Raw genomic sequence first — 20,019 nt, 5'->3', positions numbered from 1 at the left:
TTCTCCAACTCCTATGCCATCACTCCAGCCAACATCTCTAACATGATGGACGCGGCTGCCTCCTCCATCTTTTCTCCCCCAGATCCCTTTGTTGGGCTATCAGCAGGCGGTTTCTTTCCTGTGGCCTTTTTTTTTTGTTGAGGCTTTTGACATTCCATCTGGGTTAGAATGCAAATCTGAAAGAAAAACGGGCAGAAAGGATCAAACTACCTGGACCCTGGCAGAGCTACCTTTCCTGCTACCTGCTTTCACATGCCGTTACCGGCGGTCCACTTTAATTATCCTAATATAGACTGGATTAGCAATGGTGTAAAGGACAGAGGAGGAAGAATTTTTGAAAGAATTTTATTAATAAATATGTTTCTGGTCCAATGAGGAATATTCTGTTTTTTTTATTTAGGAAACATATTTAGTATCATGTTCGAAAATAAGTACAAGAAGCAATCTATAGTAAAAATACTTAATTGGAAGAGGAGCAATTTCAGTAGTCTTCAAAGAGAATTGGATAAGCACTTTAAGCGAAGAAAATTAATTGGCTACAGGGAAAAGGCAAGGTAGGGGGACTCGCCGAGTTGCTTGTGCAGAGAGCCAGCAGGTATTACATGAACTTAAATATTGTACCAAACCCAAATAAAGCAATTGAATTTGTAACATAGGTTATTCTGGGTCTTATCATGTATGGCGATAATCTAACATGTTATATTCTCAGAATCCGCTGATGTGTATTACATTCAGAATGAGTAGGTTTTCTTTAAGAAAACAGTTAAATGAACAAATGTGAATATTTCCTGCAGTCTAAATGCTGCCTCGAATATGCCCCTCTGGGAAACTGAAGTTAATGTTAGGCAGACTACCCAGCTGATTCTTGGTTTAGAACATAGAACATAGAACAGTACAGCACAGAACAGGCCCTTCGGCCCTCAATGTTGTGCCGAGCCATGATCACCCTACTCAAACCTACGTATCCACCCTATACCCGTAACCCAACAACCCCCCCCCTTAACCTTACTTTTATTAGGACACTACGGGCAATTTAGCATGGCCAATCCACCTAACCCGCACATCTTTGGACTGTGGGAGGAAACCGGAGCACCCGGAGGAAACCCACGCACACAGGGGGAGGACGTGCAGACTCCACACAGACAGTGACCCAGCCGGGAATCGAACCTGGGACCCTGGAGCTGTGAAGCATTTATGCTAACCACCATGCTACCCTGCTGCCCCCATTTTACTATCTTTTACTATCTTAAAAAGTTATTATGTGGGATGTTGAAATAATTACCTTTTTATATCAGCAGTATTGCTTGGTTAAAGGGATGTTCATTTTGCTTGATCTCTAACTGACATGTATTTCTGGTTTCTTTTTCCTAACTGAGCTTGTTTGTCGTCACAACCTACTCCTGCTTGTATGTGTCTATCAGCCCCTCGAGACTGCTATGTCATTCAACCAGGTCATGACTGATCACCTACCTCATCGCCAATTTCCCATGCTTTCCCCATATCTGTTGATGTCTTTATCTAGAAATGTATCAATCACAGTAACTTAAGTTTCTACAGCCCTTTGCGGTAGAGAATTCCGAAGGTTCACCACTTTCAGGATGAAGAAATTCCTCCTCATCTCAGTCCAGGGGCTGGTTTAGCTCACAAGGCTAAATCGCTGGCTTTTAAAGCAGGCCAGCAGCACGGTTCGATTCCCGTACCAGCCTCCCCGGACAGGTGCCGGAATGTGGCGACTAGGGGCTTTTCACAGTAACTTCATTGAAGCCTACTCGTGACAATAAGCGATTTTCATTTCATTTCGTTTCATAATGGCTTGCCCCTTATTCTGAAATAAACGACTTGTTTCAGTTCATCACACTTTGCTTTTATTAATACCACTGAGTAAAATGTAATTCTAGTTTTATTGATTTTTTTTTTCTCCCCCATAAATTTAGAGTACCCAATTCTTTTTTTCAATTAAGGTGCAATTTAGCATGGTCAAGCCACCAATCCTGCACATCTTTGGGTTGTGGGGTGAGACCCACGCAAACACAGGGAGAATGTGCAAACTTCATACAAACAGTGACCTGGGGCCGGGATGGAACCCAGGCCCTCTGCGCTGAGTCAGCAGTGCTAACCACTGTGCCGCTGTGCGGCCCTCAGATTTATTGGTATGATATATCATTGTTCTGATTCATTACTAAAATATGAAATAGATTTCAAACCCATTTATCAATAAGTACCCAGGTTTTATTCTGCTTGAATAGCTGTGTAATCTCTGACACATCTGTGATTTTTCTTTTTTCAGCTGATTTTGGAGACTATGATCAGTATGAATCCCAAGACTTTCTCTACAAGTGTGATCTGTTTCCAGTTGTAAGTTCTGTTAATGTCATATATTGCAGAAACGTTTGACATGCATAATGTTTTAAGCATAAATGTTTTTAAATCATTGCTAAGTATTAGAATGTCGGAAGTACACATTCTATCTAACCCTTGCTTACCCCAGTGTTCCAATATCTGTGGAAGGTGAATATATAACAGCATTTGTATTTATCTATGATATTTAAAGTAATAAAAAGTCCAATGGTATTTCACAGGAGTATTTTAAAATAAACTATCTGACACTGAACCACATGTTGGGTCAGGTGACCAAAAGCTTGATCAAAAAAGTAGGTTTTAAGAAATGTCTCAAAGGAGAAAAATGAGGAATAAAGATGGAAATGTGTAGGGAGCGTATTCTAGAGCTCAGGGCCCAGACCACCGATGGTGAACATTTAAAATGGGGATGCTTAAAAGGCCAGCGTATTTTACAGAAGTGCAAATATCTTAGAGGATCATGTGCCTGGAGAAAATTACAGAAATACTGTACCATAGAGGGATTTTATGAACAATTGTGAAAATTTTAAAATTTAGTTGGGAATAGGATCAAGGAAGCAGGAGGTAGGTCTTGTGAACAAGACGAGCTCAACCACCACCAGATCTGGCTGGACCACTTAAAACACGATTGGTTCCTGCTCGTTTACTAAAACTGCTCTCTAGATAATCCCTGCTTTTCTTTACGGCAAACAGAGTGTTATGGTCTGTTGGGGACTTAGGGCACAACGATGGAGGTGAGTATGCAGTTGAAAAAATCAGCAGTTGCAGAAATGTTGTGCTGAATGGAGGGCCAGAGGCTAGAAAGTTGGGATTCTAACAGTGGAATTGTAAATAAATGAAAAGAAAATTGAAAATATTTACGGCAGCTTTATTCCATTTTACTGCCTAGAACAGTCCAGAGATTGTCTAATGTAGCTTGCGAATAACATATTGTTAATGGACAAGTAATAAAAGCTGATATTTGTTTGTCCTATGATGTTGAATTGAAGCCAAGCAATTGATTTAATGTGATAACAGCCCATATTTCTTGGCATAAATAATAATCTTTATTAATGATCTTTATTAGTATCACAGGTAGGCTTACATTAACACTGCACTGAAGTTACTGTGAAAATCCCCTAGTCGCCACACTCTGGCGCCTTTTTAGGTACACGGAGAGAATTCAGAATGTCCAAATCACCAAACAGCACAGTGGTTAGCACTCTTGCTTCACAGCGCCAGGGACCTGGGTTCGACTCCCAGCTTGGGTCACTGTCTGTGCGGAGTCTGCATGTTCTCGCCGTGTCTGCGTGGGTTTCCTCCCGCAAGTCCTGAAAGACGTGCTGTTAGGTAATTTGGGCATTCTGAATTCTCCCTCAGTGTACCTAAACAAGTGCTGGAGTGTGGTGATTTTTCACTTCATTGCAGAGTTAATGTAAGCCTACTTGTGACACGAATAAAGATTATTATTAATGAAGATTATTATTTATGTCAAGAAATATGAGCGGTTATCTTGTTTAAATTCCATTACTCAACAAGACTATTTTGTTTTTGTCTTCTCCGCCAACCACAACCACCTGCCTGACCTGTAAAGAATTGGATTCAGGATGAGCGGATGCTTCAAGAAGCAACACAGAAAGTTGCTTCACTACATCGTAAATTCAGGTGAAATGTATATTCATTGTATATTCCCAGCCCTCTATTGTGTTGTTTAATGATTTCACAGAACAGTAGCATATGTATTCATTCACTCTTGGAGCAAAAATCTGATCTCTGAAATGTGTTGTTGGAATGTTGGTCGGGGGCCGAATTGGAATGGAGGGACATTTTATCCTGTGTTTGTGTATGTTGACTCCGAGTCCTGCCACCCGAGCAAAATCCATCTCGGCCAAACATCAGTCTCTCACCCCCTGGACTTCTGACACCGCAAATATCACCACCTTTGGACTCGGATTGACCTCCACATCCAGCACCACAGACATCATGTCTGCAAACCCCTACCAGAACCCCCATAATCTTGGACACACACACAACATGTGGTCGTGATTCACAGACCTCCTTGCACACACCAATCCTCTACCCCCTCAAAGAACCTACTCATCCTTGCCACCATCATATGCACCCTTTGTATCACTTAAGGCTTAGCTTCGCCCACAACGTGGGCGCATTCACCCTCTGTAAGGCCTCTGCCCACATCTCGGGCCCCACCTCCCCTACCAATTCCTCCTCCCACTTGCGCTTAATGTCTCCCATCAGGGCTCCCTCCCAATCCATCAACTCCTTAGAGACATCGGACACCTTCCCCTCCCATATTTTGTTCCTCGACAGCACCTTGTCTTTGAACCCTTGGGGTCGCAACCGAGGAAAGGATGACACTCCCTCCTGTTATGGGCCAGGGTTTAGAGAACCCCAAAATGTATCATGGAGTTCACCTGACCCACAATTTTTAATAGATTGTGGTATGGGGAGCACATGGCCCACTCTACAGGTGTGGTACAGCAGAAATGGAAAAGTATTTTTTTAAAGCAAAACAATGTTTATTCTGTAAAACATACCGTGAACATCTTAGCAACCATCAATTCAAATACAACCCCCAAAGAATACAACACTAAGTAACTCTTACTTTCTTTTTAACATCCATAAGACTTTTAAAAAAAAAAAACCTTGAGAACAGTTATCACTCTGAAGTCACCAAATGATCAAGAGATTGTCTTTACATGGCAGAGAAAACAACATTACATCTTCTCTGGCTGACTGCAGCTCTGACTGAAACAAAGCCAAAAACAAATACAGATACATCCAGGCTTTTCTCAAAGTGAAACTAAAAAGCAGAGCCAGAGCTCTGCTCCACCCACAATCTGACATCATTGCAGTAACTTTAGCAGACTATCATTTCTTAAAGTGACAAAGTCTTGGACCTGCAGGTACCTAAAGTCGTTTCCCCTGGGCAATTCGAACTCTTCCTCCAGGTCCTCCAACTTTGCAAATTTGCTTCCTTTAGACAGATCGCTCAATCCCTGCCTGCCGCCACACCCGAAACCTCGCATCCAGCCCCACCTGGACAAACCTATGTTTGTTGAAACATAGTGCCCAAAACAAGGCACCCTCCGGCCCCAAATGCTGCCTCTACTGCTTCCACACCCTTGGGGTCAACACCAGCACTGGCCTCACGGGAGTACCTGACCGGCGAGTACGGTAGAGGCTCTGACAACAAAGCCCTTAAACATGTTCCCTTACATGATACTGACCCCTCCCCTGCAAGGGTAGCATAGTGGTTAGCACAATTGCTTCACAGCTTCAGGGCTCCAGGTTCGATTCCCGGCTTGGGTCACTGTCTGTGCTGAGTCTGCACATTCTCCCCGTGTGTGCGTGGGTTTCTCCGGGTGCTCCGGTTTCCTCCCACAGTCCAAAAATGTGCAGGTTAGGTGGATTGGCCATGCTAAATTGCCCTTAATGTCCGAAATTGCCCATAGTGTTGGGTGGGGTTACTGGGTTATGGGGATAGGGTGGAATTGTGAGCTTGGTAGCGTGCTCTTTCCAAGAGCTGGTGCAGACTCGATGGGCAGAATGCCCTCCTTCTGTACTGTAAATTCTATGAACCCATTTCCTGACCATAGCGATATTTGCCGCCCAGTAGTAATTCTTCATGTTCTGCGGCACCAGCCCCCCCCCCCCTCCTTTTCCAGGAAAGCCGTCCTAACCTACGGGTCTTCTCTGCCCACACAAATCCAGAGATCAGAGCATTGACCTTCTTAAAAAACGTCTTGGGGACGAAGATTGGGAGTCTCTGGAACACAAACAGAAACCTTGGCAGCACTGTCATTTTTACTATCTGTACCCGCTCCGGCAGTGGCAGCACATCCCACCTTTTGAAATCCGCTTTCATCTGCTCCACCAGCTGAGTCAGGTTCAACTTGTACAACGTCGCCCAGCCATGTGCCATCTGGATACCCACGTATCAAAAACTCGCCCCCACTCTTCCCTACAGTAGGTTTGCATCCCAAAAACCAGCCAAATTCCTCCCAAATCCCCATGATGCCTCCGATACTGGCCAACAGGTCTGAAATACACAGCAACAGGTCGCCTGCATACATTGAGACCTGTCCTCAACACCCCCGCCCCACTCACTACTAACTCCACCTCTTGCCCCTTAAAAGACGGCATCGTTACAGTAAGCAGCCTCCTCATGTTCGCCGTCAACTGCCTCCCCTTCACTAAACCAGTTTTAACTTCGCCTATCACCCCTGGGACGCAATCCTCGATTTGCGAAATAAACAACTTTCCCAACAACCTGTTGTCTACATTCAATAGTGATATCGGGCGGTACAACCCACACTGCTCGAGATCCTCTCCTCCTTTAAATACAGGAGATGAAAGCCTGCGACAATGTAGGCAAGTTTAAAAATGAGACTATGTCCCCAAAGATCTGGTTTCCGACGATACAGAATCACTCACACTGACGACAAGTCCCCCCCCCCGGTCCCTTTATTACACGCCCTTACCAGCACTAGCCCCAGGTTCGCCCAAACGTTTTATGGAACTCCACTGGGAACCCGTCCAGTACTGGGGCCTTCCCTGCTTGCATCACCCCCACATCACCTCCCTCAACCCGATTGGGGCTTGTAGTCCCTGAACGAGCCCCTCCTCTACTTTGGGAAACCCCAGCCTGTTCAAAAACCGCTGCGCGTGCCTCCCCACCCCTTGCCAACCTGGGCTTCAAACTCGTACAACCTTCTGTAAAACGCCTCAAACACGCCCATCACTACCTTGCCCTTATCATCTCTCAGTCTGCCAATCTCCCTTGCCACCTCTTGTTTTCTCAACTAATGGGCCAACATCCTGCTTGCCTCCCTACACACATACACTTCTCCTCTGTAACTGCCCCACTGCCTTCCCTGTACACACTACCCCAAACTCCATTTGGAGCCTCTGCCTCTCCTTCAACAGCCCTGCTTCTGGCGCCTCCAAGTATCTCCTATCCATCCTCAAAGTCTCATCCACCAGTCTTGCCGTCTCTACCCGCTCTGCTGTCTCACTATGCGGCCAAATTTAAATTAGCCCCCCCCCCCCCCACCACTGCCTTGAGCGCCTCCCACAGCGTGGCGGACGTGACTTCCCCCGTACCCCTGGATGGCAAGCCTCATCCGCTCCCACACCAGCTCATCTGCCAGCAACCCCACATCCAGATTGAATCATAGAATTTATAGTGCAGAAGGAGGCCATTCAGCCCATTGAGACTGCACCGGGCCTTGGAAAGAGCACCCTACCCAAGCCCACAAAATCCTGAGTTTTTGCCTTATGGAGCGAGTCCTCAGATCTTCCACCTTCTCCCTCAGTCTCTTCTGGCTCTCTTGCATCAGTCCCATCTCAGTCACCAACTAGGCCAGCTGCTCCTCGTCCTCCTCTACCACCTCCTGAACTTTCTGGATCGGCAAGCCCTGGGACTCCAGCCTCTGCTCCACTCACTCAATTCCAGATTTAAACGGTTCAACCACCTTTTCTAGGTCTTCCAGGGCCACTTTCCTCTTCTGCCGAAACTTGTCTTTAAGGAACTCCATCAACTGCGCAGGCAGCACAGCTCCCTTACCCTCCCCCATGTTCTCCTGTGGTGCACCATGAAGATTCTCCTGCTTCAGTAGCTCTTTTCTTCTTGCACCACTCCTTGTTCATGGATCCATCCACCAGTCACACCAGAGGAATATTACCGTCCTCAGGAACTCCTGTACCTCTTGCTCTCAAATAACCCTTCAGGCGGGGAAAAGACCGACAAAATCCGCATTGAGCGGGTGCCACTAAATGTGCGACTGCCCACTACATGGCTGCTCTGGAAGTCTCTGGTTACAGTTGTTCAGCTCAGGGAAGAAAGGAATAGGATATTATCCACATTTTAAGAAAAATCTGGATTAGTAGTACAACCTTATTGATCAGTACCAATTAATTTACTCAAACTAAGGTATGGATAACAGTGAATGAATTTGCAGTTAAGAGTGAAATGGCAAGGATCAAATCTAGCAAGAGAAAAATAATACTTTTAAATGAAGAGTTTTAAAGCTTTATTAAAAATTTGAAGCGTGATAGAAATGAACATTTGGATTTCCTCTGTCCAAATTATTCTATTTTAATTGTCATGATATTCTGGATGTTTATGAAATTTAATCTTGCTGTATTATGTGCTAATTTGAAGTTTCCTAACCTATTTTTATTTCTTTTAGGGGCCTTACTCCCTCAGAGACAGAGTTATTATTTCTTCAGGAGGTAGTGAAAATGGAAGGATATGGCCATGAAAATTATACAGCCAAGGTATAAATAGGTGGGGCGGGGGGGGGGGGGGGGGGGGGGGGGAAACTTTGCAAATAGGATTTTTTTTTTTCCAAATGTATTTTATTCCAAACATATTCAAAATATAAAAACATAAATAATCTGGGGAATATTTTCCCCAACGCACGATTATATAGTCAGTACAAGCTTTTCCCCTTTTTTCACCCCCCCAACCCCCTGTCAAATTTCCTCAAACATGGCTGTGAACAGTCCCCATTCACTGTCTCAAAGCCCTCTGCTGAACCCCTCTATTCAAACGTAACTTTCTCCAAGTAGTCCCCTATCCAGGCTGCCACTCCAGCAGTGTTGTCAACCGCCATTCCAGCAAAATTCATCGCCAGGCAACCAGAGAGGCAAAGGCCACGACACCAGTCTTCCTCACCTCCATTAGCTCTGGCTTTTTCGATACCCCAAAAATCGCCACCATAGGGTCTGGCCCAGCCTCTACCCCCACAATCTTTGCTAGCATCCCGAACACTCCCACACGAGTAGATCAAATAGACTGTGCACAGCGCTTCACTTCACACTCTCCCACTCCACACTGTCCAACTCCACACTCTCCAACCTATCTCCTCCTCCACCCCCAACTCCTCCTTCCATTTCTCTTTGATCCTTGCCACTTGCGCTCTCCCCTGCTCCCCATACCACTTGTACATGTCACCAATCCTACCTTCGCCTTTCACATCTGGAAGCCGCAACCGTTCCAATAGGGCATATTTCAGCCGCCTGGGAAACCCTTTCCACATCTTCCGTGCAAAGTCCCTCACTTGTATGTACCTAAATTCACTTCCCTTCGGGAGCTCTACCCTCTCCCACAGCTCTCCCAGACTTGTGAAACTATCCTCCAAATATAAAGCCATCGCCCTCACCATCTCCACCTCCTGTACATGCCACCCGTCTCTCCTGTCTTCAACCTGTGGTTCTCACACAATGGTGTTACACCGACATCCCCTCCATCCTAAAATGTCTCCTCAGCTGGTTTCACACCTTTATCGTGGACTGTGCAACCGGGTTCTCAGTATATCTCCTCGGTGCCTGCTGTAGCGTCGCTGCACCATGGCCCTAAGGCTGTACCCCCTACAGGATTCTTCCTCCATCCTAACCCATTCTAACCCCTCACTTTCTCCACATTCGCTGCCCAGTAGTAGTGCTGATGATGTGGAGATCCCTGGCTACCCTAAATGGCAACGCCCCTAAATTAGTTTCCTGACCCGCCTCGTTCACCAGGAGCACCTTGCTTTTTCCTGTTCAACTTATAGCCCGAGAAAGTCCCGAAATTACGAACCTCTCTAATAAGCCCATAATTCTCACCTGAGAAAGGAGCAGTGCTCCGAAAGCTAGTGTTTGAAACAATCATGTTGGACTTTAACCTGATGTTGTAAGACTTCTTACAGTAGTAGTGCAGCAGGGTCCGTAACACCAACCTCCCCCCCCCTCTCTGCCTCTGTAGCAGGGCCCTCTCTACCTGTGGCACCTTCCACTTCCCTGCCCATATAAGCTCAGAGATCGCTGCGTCTAGTTTCCAGAAGAGAAAGGCCTTCAGAATAAAGATTGGGAGTGTGGAATGCCAATAGGAACCTTGGCGGGGCATTCATTTTCATGAAAATGAATGAAAAATGAAAATCGCTTATTGGCACAAGTAGGCTTCAAATGACGTTACTGTGAAAAGCCCCTAGTCGCCACATTCCGCCGCCTGTTCGGGGAGGCTGGTACGGGAATTGAACCCTGCTGCTGGTCTGCCGTGGTCTGCGTTAAAAGGCAGCGATTTAGCCCAGTGTGCTAAACCAGACCCTCATCACTTGGATCCTCCCCACCAGTGTCAGGTGCAGTGCATCCCACCTCCTAAAGCCCTCCTTTATCTCCTCCAACAATTTTATTAAGTTCCATTTGTGCAATGTCGCTCACTTTCCCCCGTCACCTTGATCCCCAGATACCTAAACCTGTCCCTGGCTACCCTACATGGCAACGCCCCTAAATTAGTTCCCTGACCCGCCTCGTTCACCAGGAGCACCTTGCTTTTTCCCACGTTCCACTTCTAACCCGAGAAAGCCCGAAAAGTACGAACTTCTCTAATAAGCCCATAATTCTCCCCATACTCTCCAGCAGTTCTGACACATATAACAGCAGGCCGTGCGCATACAGTGACACCCGGTGCTGTGTACTCCCCCTGCCATTCTGCTGACCCGCTAAGGGCCATCGCCAAGGACTCTATCGCTAGCGCAAACAGGCACCCTGCCTCATTCACCTATGCAACCCAAAACTCCGTGAGCTCATTTTGTTGGTCCGTATACTCGCCACTGGAGCCACGTACAGCAGACGCACCCATGCCGCAAACTTCAGCCCAAACCTTCCCAGAACCTCGAACAATTACCACCATTCCACCTGGTCAAAAGCCTTCTCCGCTTCCATAGACACCACTACCTCCCGTACCTGTCCTCTTGGCGGGATCATGGTCACATTCAATAGTTACATTGTTACTCAAGAGTAACAATGATCCTCTACAACCACTCCCAGAACTCATCTTTCCATTCTCCTTGCCATTAACTTAGCCAACACTTTCACGTCTGTGTTCAACAGTGATATGGGCCTGTATACCCACACTAGCGGGTCCTCCCTTTTACTTGGAATTCGCATAATCGCTACGTGTATCATTGTCTCTGGCAGTTCTTCCTTCTCCAGGGCCTTGCTAATCGCCCAAGTAAATGTGCCAACTGTGCCGCAAATTTCTTCTACAACTCGGCCGGGTAATCATCCTGTCCCGGGGTCTTCCACGATTCCGTCCCTCTTGTGCTTTCCATCGCCTTTCTTAACCATAATGGCACCTCTAGCGTTTGCCTTCTCTCCTAATGCAGCCGTGAGAATTCCAACCCATCCAAAAACCGCCCCATATCCCATTCCTCAACCCCCGGAACAGCCCTATACAATTTTTCGCAATTTTCCCTCAACGCCTCATTTATTCTCCCTGGCTCTGACACTACCACTCCGTTCCCTGTCCATTCCTTCGACATTTCTCGGGACATGTCCTCCCTCCGTAGCTGATGGGCTAGTGTTCTCTCCATATTCATACTGCACCCTCCTCCCTCCGAAGCTGCCCAACAGCCCTTCCCTCTTCAGCCTATCGAACTGCCCATGTAACTTCTTCCTCTTCGCCCATCCCCCCATGGTGGGGTCCTTCGAATATTCCCTGTCCACCTCAACTATCTAATTCAATAATTGTCCAAACTCCTCCCTCCTCTTCATATCTCCATGACTAGATAATCCTGCCCCCCCCGGAACTACCGCCTACAAATGCCTCCCTAATACCTCCCTATTTTGGTTCAACTCCATATAATCCTTAATCCTTATCGACCACACCTTATCGCAGATCCCCGTCTGCCAACAGCCCGAGCCTGGCCTCCATCCGGCCTCTGTTCCTGCCTCGAGCTAAGTCGAACCTCCAGCCAGTGCTGTGCGTGATCCGAAATTACGATTCACGCATACTCCACCCCCACCAACACCTCGTAGCTCACCACAAAAAAAAAATCAATTCTGGATTATGCTTTGTATGCATGCGAGAAGGAGTACTTCTCTCTCTCTCTTAGAACATAGAACATTACAGCGCAGTAGAGGCCCTTCGGCCCACGATGTTGCACCGTCCTGTGAAACCCTTCTAAAGCCCATCTACACTATTCCCTTATTGTCCATATGCCTATCCAATGACCATTTGAATGCGTTTAGTGTTGGCGAGTCCACTACTGTTGCTGGCACAGCATTCCACGCCCTTACTACTCTCTGAGTGAAGAACCTACCTCTGACATCTGTCCTATATCTATCTCCCCTCAATTTAAAGCTATGTCCTCTCGTGCTGGATATCACCATCCGAGGAAAAAGGCTCTCGATGTCCACCCTATCTAATCCTCTGATCATCTTGTATGCCTCAATTAAGTCCCCTCTTAACCTTCTTCTCTCTAACGAAAACAACCTCAAGTCCTTCAGCCTATCCTCATATGATCTTCCCTCCATACCAGGCAACATTCTTGCAAATCTCCTCTGTACCCTTTCCAATGCTTCCACATCCTTCCTATAATGTGGCGACCAGAACTGCACACAATACTCCAAATGCGGCCGCACCAGAGTTTTGTACAACTGCAACATGACCTCATGGCTCCGAAACTCAATTCCTCTACCAATAAAAGCTAACACACCGTACGCCTTCTTAACAACCCTCTCAACCTGGGTGGCAACTTTCAGGGATCTATGGACATGGACACCGAGATCTCTCGGCTCGTCCACACTACCAAGAATCTTACCATTAGCCCAGTACTCTGCCTTTCTGTTATTCCTTCCAAAATGAATCACCTCACACTTTTCTGCATTAAACTCCATTTGCCACCTGTCAGCCCAGCTCTGCAGCTTATCTATGTCCCTCTGTAACTTGTATTATCTTTCTGCACTGTCCACAACTCCACCGACTTTAGTGTCATCTGCAAATTTACTCACCCATCCTTCTACGCCCTCCTCCAGGTCATTTATAAAAATGACAAACAGCAACGGCCCCAAAACAGATCCTTGTGGCACACCACTAGTAACTGGACACCAGTCAGAGCATTTCCCATCAACCACCACTCTTTGTCTTGTATCAGCTAGCTAATTTCTGATCCAAACTGCTAAATCACCCTGAATCCCATGCCTCTGTATTTTCTGCAATAGCCTACCGTGGGGAACCTTATCAAAAGCTTTACTGAAATCCATATACACCACATCAACTGCTTTACCCTCATCCACCTGTTTGGTCACCTTCTCGAAGAACTCAATAAGGTTTGTGAGGCACGACCTACCCTTCACAAAACCATGTTGACTATCTCTAATCAAATTATTCCTTTCCAGATGATTATACATCCTATCTCTTATAAACCTTTCCAAGACTTTTCTCACAACAGAAGTAAGGCTCACTGGTCTATAGTTACCGGGGTTGTCTCTACTCCCCTCCTTGAACAAGGGGACAACATTTGCTATCCTCCAGTCCTCTGGTACTATTCCTGTAGACAAAGATGACTTAAAGATCAAAGCCAAAGGCTCAGCAATCTCCTTCCTAGCTTCCCAGAGAATCCTAGGATAAATCCCATCCGGCCCAGGGGACTTATCTATTTTCACACTTTCCAGAATCGCTAACACCTCCTCCTTATGAACCTCAAGCCCTTCTAGTCTAGTAGCCTGTATCTCAGTATTCTCCTCGACAACTTTGTCTTTTTCCTGTGTGAATACTGACGAAAATACTCATTTAGCACCTCTCCTATCTCCTCGGACTCTACGCACAACTTCCCACTACTGTCCTTGACTGGCCCTACTCTTACCTTAGTCATTCTTTTATTCCTGACATACCTATAGAAAACTTTAGGGTTATCCTTGATCCTACCTGCCAAAGACTTCTCATGTCCTCGCTTGGCTCTTCTTAGCTCTCTCTTTAGAGCCTTCCTAGCTAACTTGTAACTCTCAAGCGACCCAACTGAACCATCACGTCTCATCTTCACATAAGCCTCCTTCTTCCTCTTGACAAGTGATTAAACTGCTTTAGTAACCCATGGTTCCCTCACTCGACCACTTCCTCCCGGCCTAACAGGTACACACTTATCAAGGACACGCAGTAGCTGTTCCTTGAACATGCTCCACATTTCCATTGTGTCCATCCCCTGCAGTTTTCCTCTCCAGGCGATGCATCCTAAGTCTTGCCTCATCGCATCATAATTGCCTTTCCCCCAGCAATAACTTGCCCTGCGGTTTATACCTATCCCTTTCCATCGCTAAAGTAAACGTAATCGAACTGTGGTCACTATCACCAAAATGCTCACCTACCTCCAATCATTACCCAGTACCAAATCCAATACAGCCTCGCCTCTTGTTGGCCTATCTACATACTGCATCAGGAAACCCTCCTGCACACATTGGACAAAAACGGATCCATCTAAAGTACTCGAACTATAGTGTTTCCGGTCAATATTTGGAAAATTAAAGCCCCCCATAACAACTACCCTGTTATTTTCGCTCCTATCCAGAATCATCTTTGCAATCCTTTCCTCTACATCTCTGGAACTTTTCAGAGGCCTATAGAAAAGCCCTAACAGGGTGACCTCTCCTTTCCTGTTTCTTAACTCAGCCCATACTACCTCAGAATTTGAGTCCTCATCAAATGTCCTCTCAGCCACCGTAATACTGTCCTTGACTAACAATGCCACCCTTCCCCCTCTCTTACCACCTTCCTTGAACTTACTGAAATATCTAAACCCCGGCACCTGCAACAACCATTCCTCGCCCTGCTCTATCCATGTCTCCGAAATGGCCACAACATCAAAGTCCCAGGTACTAACCCATGCCGCAAGCTCACCCACCTTTTTCCGGATGCTCCTGGCATTGAAGTAGACGCACTTTAGACCACCTTCCTTCCTGCAGGTACACTCCTGCAACTTTGAAACTTTACTCATGACCTCACTACTCTCAGCTTCTTGTGTACTGGAGCTACAATTCAGGTTCCCAGCTGAACTAGTTTAAACCCTCCTGAAGAGCATTAGCAAACCTCCCCCTGAGGATATTAGTACCCCTCTGGTCCAGGTGTAGACCATCCCGTTTGTAGAGGTCCCACCTCCCCCAGAATGAGCCCCAATTGTCCAGGAATCTGAAACCCTCCCTCCTGCACCATCCCTGCAGCCACGTGTTCAACTGCTCTCTCTCCCTATTCCTCGACTCGCTAGCACGTGGCACGGGTAACAACCCAGAGATAATAACTCTCTTTGTTCTAGCTCTAAGTTTCCACCCTAGCTCCCTGAATTCCTGCCTTACATCCCTATCCCTTTTCCTACCTATGTCGTTGGTACCTATGTGGACCACGACTTGGAGCTGCTCCCCCTCCCCCTTAAGGATCCCGAAAACACGATCTGAGACATCACGGACCCTGGCACCTGGGAGGCAACACACCAACCGCGAGTCTCTCTCGTTCCCACAGAATCTCCTATCTATCCCCCTAACTATGGAGTCTCCAATGACTAATGTTCTACTCCTTTCCCCCCTTCCCTTCTGAGCAACAGGGACAGACTCTGTGCCAGAGACCTGTACCCCATGGCTGACCCCTGGTAAGTCGTCCCCCCCAACAGTATCCAAAGCGATATACCTCTTCTCACTCTCCCCCCTCCCCCGGGTTCTTAAACCTCCACAGGTCCATCATACCCATCCTTTCCGTAAATCCTCCCAGCTCCTTCGCCATCCGCAGCCATCCCATTGTCCTGGGACAAAAGCCCTTCCCTCTGGAAGTGGCTTCCTGTTGCTAAGCACTGACTTCTATTTATTCTTCACACTGCAGCCCCCTCTCAGCACAAGTGGGAACTTAACCAACTCCCACACTTGGAAACAACTTTGTCCAGCATGAATCTAATTATAGGGTTTACCCTTCGAGGCACAGAAACATTAAATTAAACACATCTATTCCTTATTTACTGTGAATCATTGGTTGTTGATGTTTCATTATTACAGAGTTTAATTTAATTGTTGCAGTTTATTTTTTCGCCAACATCATCTTTGTGTCGTGAACTGAAACCTGCATATTCCATGTGTTGACATGTGAGAGTTAGCTAGTTCATGCCAAATCGTAGTAAATTGCTTCCTGGAAAGTGCATGAAATGTCTACCGCTTTATTCTATTTTCAAAGGCAAAAATAAAAAACGTGCACCAAGACAACTGTCTTAAGAACATAAGAACTAGGAGCAGGAGTAGGCCATCTGGCCCCTCGAGCCTGCTCCGCCATTCAATGAGATCATGGCTGATCTTTTGTGGACTCAGCTCCACTTTCCGGCCCGAACACCATAACCCTTAATCCCTTTATTCTTCAAAAAAACTATCTACCTTTACCTTAAAAACATGTAATGAAGGAGCCTCAACTGCTTCACTGGGCAAGGAATTCCATAGATTCACAACCCTTTGGGTGAAGAAGTTCCTCTTAAACTCAGTCCTAAATCTATTTCCCCTTATTTTAAGGCTATGTCCCCTAGTTCTGCTTTCACCCGCCAGTGGAAACAACCTGCCCGCATCTATCCTATCTATTCCCTTCATAATTTTAAGTGTTTCTATAAGATCCCCCCATATCCTTCTAAATTCCAACGAGTACAGTCCCAGTCTACTCAACCTCTCCTCATAATCCAACCCCTTCAGCTCTGGGATTAACCTAGTGAATCTCTTCTGCACACCCTCCTGTGCCAGTACGTCCTTTCTCAAGTAAGCAGACCAAAACTGAACACAATACTCCAGGTGTGGCCTCACTAACACCTTATACAATTGCAACATAACCTCCCTAGTCTTAAACTCCATCCCTCTAGCAATGAAGGACAAAATTCCATTTGCCTTCTTAATCACCTGTTGCACCTGTAAACCAACCTTCTGTGACTCGTGCACTAGCACACCCAAGTCTCTCTGCACAGTGGCATGCTTTAATATTTTATCGTTTAAATAATAATCCCGTTTGCTGTTATTCCTACCAAAATGGATAACCTCACATTTGTCAACATTGTATTCCATCTGCCAGACCCTAGCCCATTCACTTAACCTATCCAAATCCCTCTGCAGACTTCCAGTATCCTCTGCACTTTTCGCTTTACCACTCATCTTAGTGTCATCTGCAAACTTGGACACATTGCCCTTGGTCCCCAACTCCAAATCATCTATGTAAATTGTTAACAATTGTGGGCCCAACACGGATCCCTGAGGGACACCACTATCTACTGATTGCCAACCAGAGAAACACCCATTAATCCCCACTCTTTGCTTTCTATTAATTAACCAATCCTCTATCCATGCTACTACTTTACCCTTAATGCCATGCATCTTTATCTTATGCAGCAACCTTTTGTGTGGCACCTTGTCAAAGGCTTTCTGGAAATCTAGATATACCACATCCATCGGCTCCCCGTTATCTACTGCACTGGTAATGTCCTCAAAAAATTCCACTAAATTAGTTAGGCATGACCTGCCCTTTATGAACCCACGCTGCGTCTGCCCAATGGGACAATTCCTATCCAGATGCCTCGCTATTTCTTCCTTGATGATAGATTCCAGCATCTTCCCTACTACCGAAGTTAAGCTCACTGGCCTATAATTTCCTGCTTTCTGCCTACCTCCTTTTTTAAACAGTGGTGTCACGTTTGCTAATTTCCAATCCGGGACCACCCCAGAGTCTAGTGAATTTCGGTAAATTATCACTAGTGCATCTGCAATTTCCCTAGCCATCTCTTTTAGAACTCTGGGATGCATTCCATCAGGGCCAGGAGACTTGTCTACCTTTAGCCCCATTAGCTTGCCCATCACTCCCTCCTTAGTGATAACAATCCTCTCAAGGTCCTCACCTGTCATAGCCTCATTTCTATCAGTCGCTGGCATGTTATTTGTGTCTTCCACTGTGAAGACCGACCCAAAAAACCTGTTCAGTTCCTCAGCCATTTCCTCATCTCCCATTATTAAAACTCCCTTCTCATCCTCTAAAGGACCAATATTTACCTTAGCCACTCTTTTTTGTTTTATATATTTGTAAAAACTTTTACTGTCTGTTTTTATATTCTGAGCAAGTTTACTCTCATGCTCAATCTTACTCTTCTTTATAGCTTTTTTAGTAGCTTTCTTAAAAGCTACTTGTTCAGATTTATTAATTGATGAAGGAAAACATATGCCTAATGGGGATATTAATACAGTACAGCAGAGAAACCTGCACAACAGCTTTCAACTTCAACAAGTGAGAAATGATTACAGCTTTCTCAGTAAATTCTTGAATAAACAATGTTGATGATTTAAGTGGGGTGATTGCCCACAGTTCATATTCTATTACTTGTAAAATGTTTGTTGAATACTGTGAGATTGAAAAATACTCACTGGATTAGAAGGACATTTTCCCCTCAACTAAATGACTGCTCACTGCTTTTGCTCACGCGGCATTTATCAAAAATCCCACCACTGATCTACTTTTATCTCTATTTTTATGTAGGACACTGTTGTAAGCAAATAATTATACTGGAATTGGTTTGCAACTCCAGTGGAGTTCCTCGTTTCATTGCTGGAATTCCGTGATTGTGAAAGGCTGTCTGCATTGTGACATAGCGACCTGGCTAGAAGTAGTACAAATCTGCAGTATTTAAAGTCATAACAGTTTTGGAGTTGGAGAAGAAATTGTGAACTAACCTGTCAGTGAGGTAGGGAATGAGCTTCCAAAGGGAGAAGAATAAAGATTTTGAGACAGGGTTAAAAAAAAAAACTACTTTCATAACACCACTTAACCAGTGATGATAAAGATGAGAGAACAATTTGTATAAATTTAAGATTGCCATTTCAGTTTTTTTTTAAAAATTTTCTATGATGGTATAACATTGCACAAATTCCTGATTTAGATATGTTTCAAGCATAATGTGAGCTGTAAAAACTCTTGTCTATTAGCCACTGCTTCCTTCTGATCTCTTTTTTTCTTTTGTGTCTATAGGACAGCCAAGGAAATGATCTACATATAGGTGCTTGTTTGGAAGGTATCTTTGTGAAGCACAAAAATGGCAGACCCCCATCTGTTTTCAAGTAAGGACATTAACAGTTCATTCAAGGATTTGATAATTGAGATAAATATCTGATTAAAATAGAACCCCATAAGTGAATTATCTTATCAGTTCTAATACAGCTGCAACACTGGCATCTACCCAAGATGGATAATTGCTTGGATATGTTCTGTCCATAAATCCAATCCAGCCACTAATTACTGCCCCAGTCAATTCTCAATCATTAACAAAGAGATGAAATATGCCATCAACACTGGTAACAGTAGCACTTGCTCACCAATAACCAGGGGAAACATCCTTCCTGCATCCATCCTGTCAGCCCGGTCAAAAGCCTTCTTTGCGTCCGTAGCCACTTCAACAACACTTCCAAAGCTTGGGAACATCTGGGACAAAGCAGCCACTTGATTGGCACGCCATCCACTACCTTAAATATTCACTCCCTCCATTACCAACACACAGTGGCAGTAGTGTGTGTTATCTACAAGATGCAACAACACAGAGGCAGGACACGACCAGGGAATATTGATGTTATGGACAGACGGGGGAGGTGGTGATGGATCCGGGGAAAATAAATGAGACATTTAGGGAATACTATAAGGAGTTGTACAAGGCGGACCCGGGAGGTGGAAATGGGCCGTTTTTTTAGAAGGGCTGGAGTTTACACAATTGGAGGAAGAGAAGAGGCAGGCGCTAGAGGAGCCCTTGGAGCTGAGGGAAGTATTGGAAAGTACAAGGGGTATGAAGTTGGGGCAAGGCCCCGAGGCCTGATAGCTACACGGCGGAATTTTATGAAGAGTTTGCGACGGACTTGGCA

The 20,019-nt window shown here is 45.6% G+C and overlaps 1 protein-coding gene across 3 annotated transcripts in view; it reads left to right on the top strand.

Annotated features, from left to right (window-relative positions):
• ptpn21 (protein tyrosine phosphatase non-receptor type 21) overlaps positions 1–20,019 on the top strand; it is a 103,883-nt gene that overhangs the window by 30,755 nt on the left and 53,109 nt on the right. For all 3 annotated transcript variants that reach the window (XM_038776060.1, XM_038776070.1, XM_038776076.1), the window contains 4 exons: positions 2,288–2,355; positions 3,932–4,002; positions 8,550–8,637; positions 19,139–19,227. In XM_038776060.1, coding sequence (XP_038631988.1) covers positions 2,288–2,355; positions 3,932–4,002; positions 8,550–8,637; positions 19,139–19,227 — 316 coding nt within the window. The remainder of the gene's footprint in view (positions 1–2,287; positions 2,356–3,931; positions 4,003–8,549; positions 8,638–19,138; positions 19,228–20,019) is intronic.

Source organism: Scyliorhinus canicula, chromosome 2, assembly GCF_902713615.1.
Source record: "Scyliorhinus canicula chromosome 2, sScyCan1.1, whole genome shotgun sequence".
Lineage (NCBI taxonomy): Eukaryota > Metazoa > Chordata > Chondrichthyes > Carcharhiniformes > Scyliorhinidae > Scyliorhinus > Scyliorhinus canicula.
The sequence above is the reverse complement of the archived record's forward strand: the minus strand, read 5'-3'. Positions and strand labels throughout refer to the sequence as shown.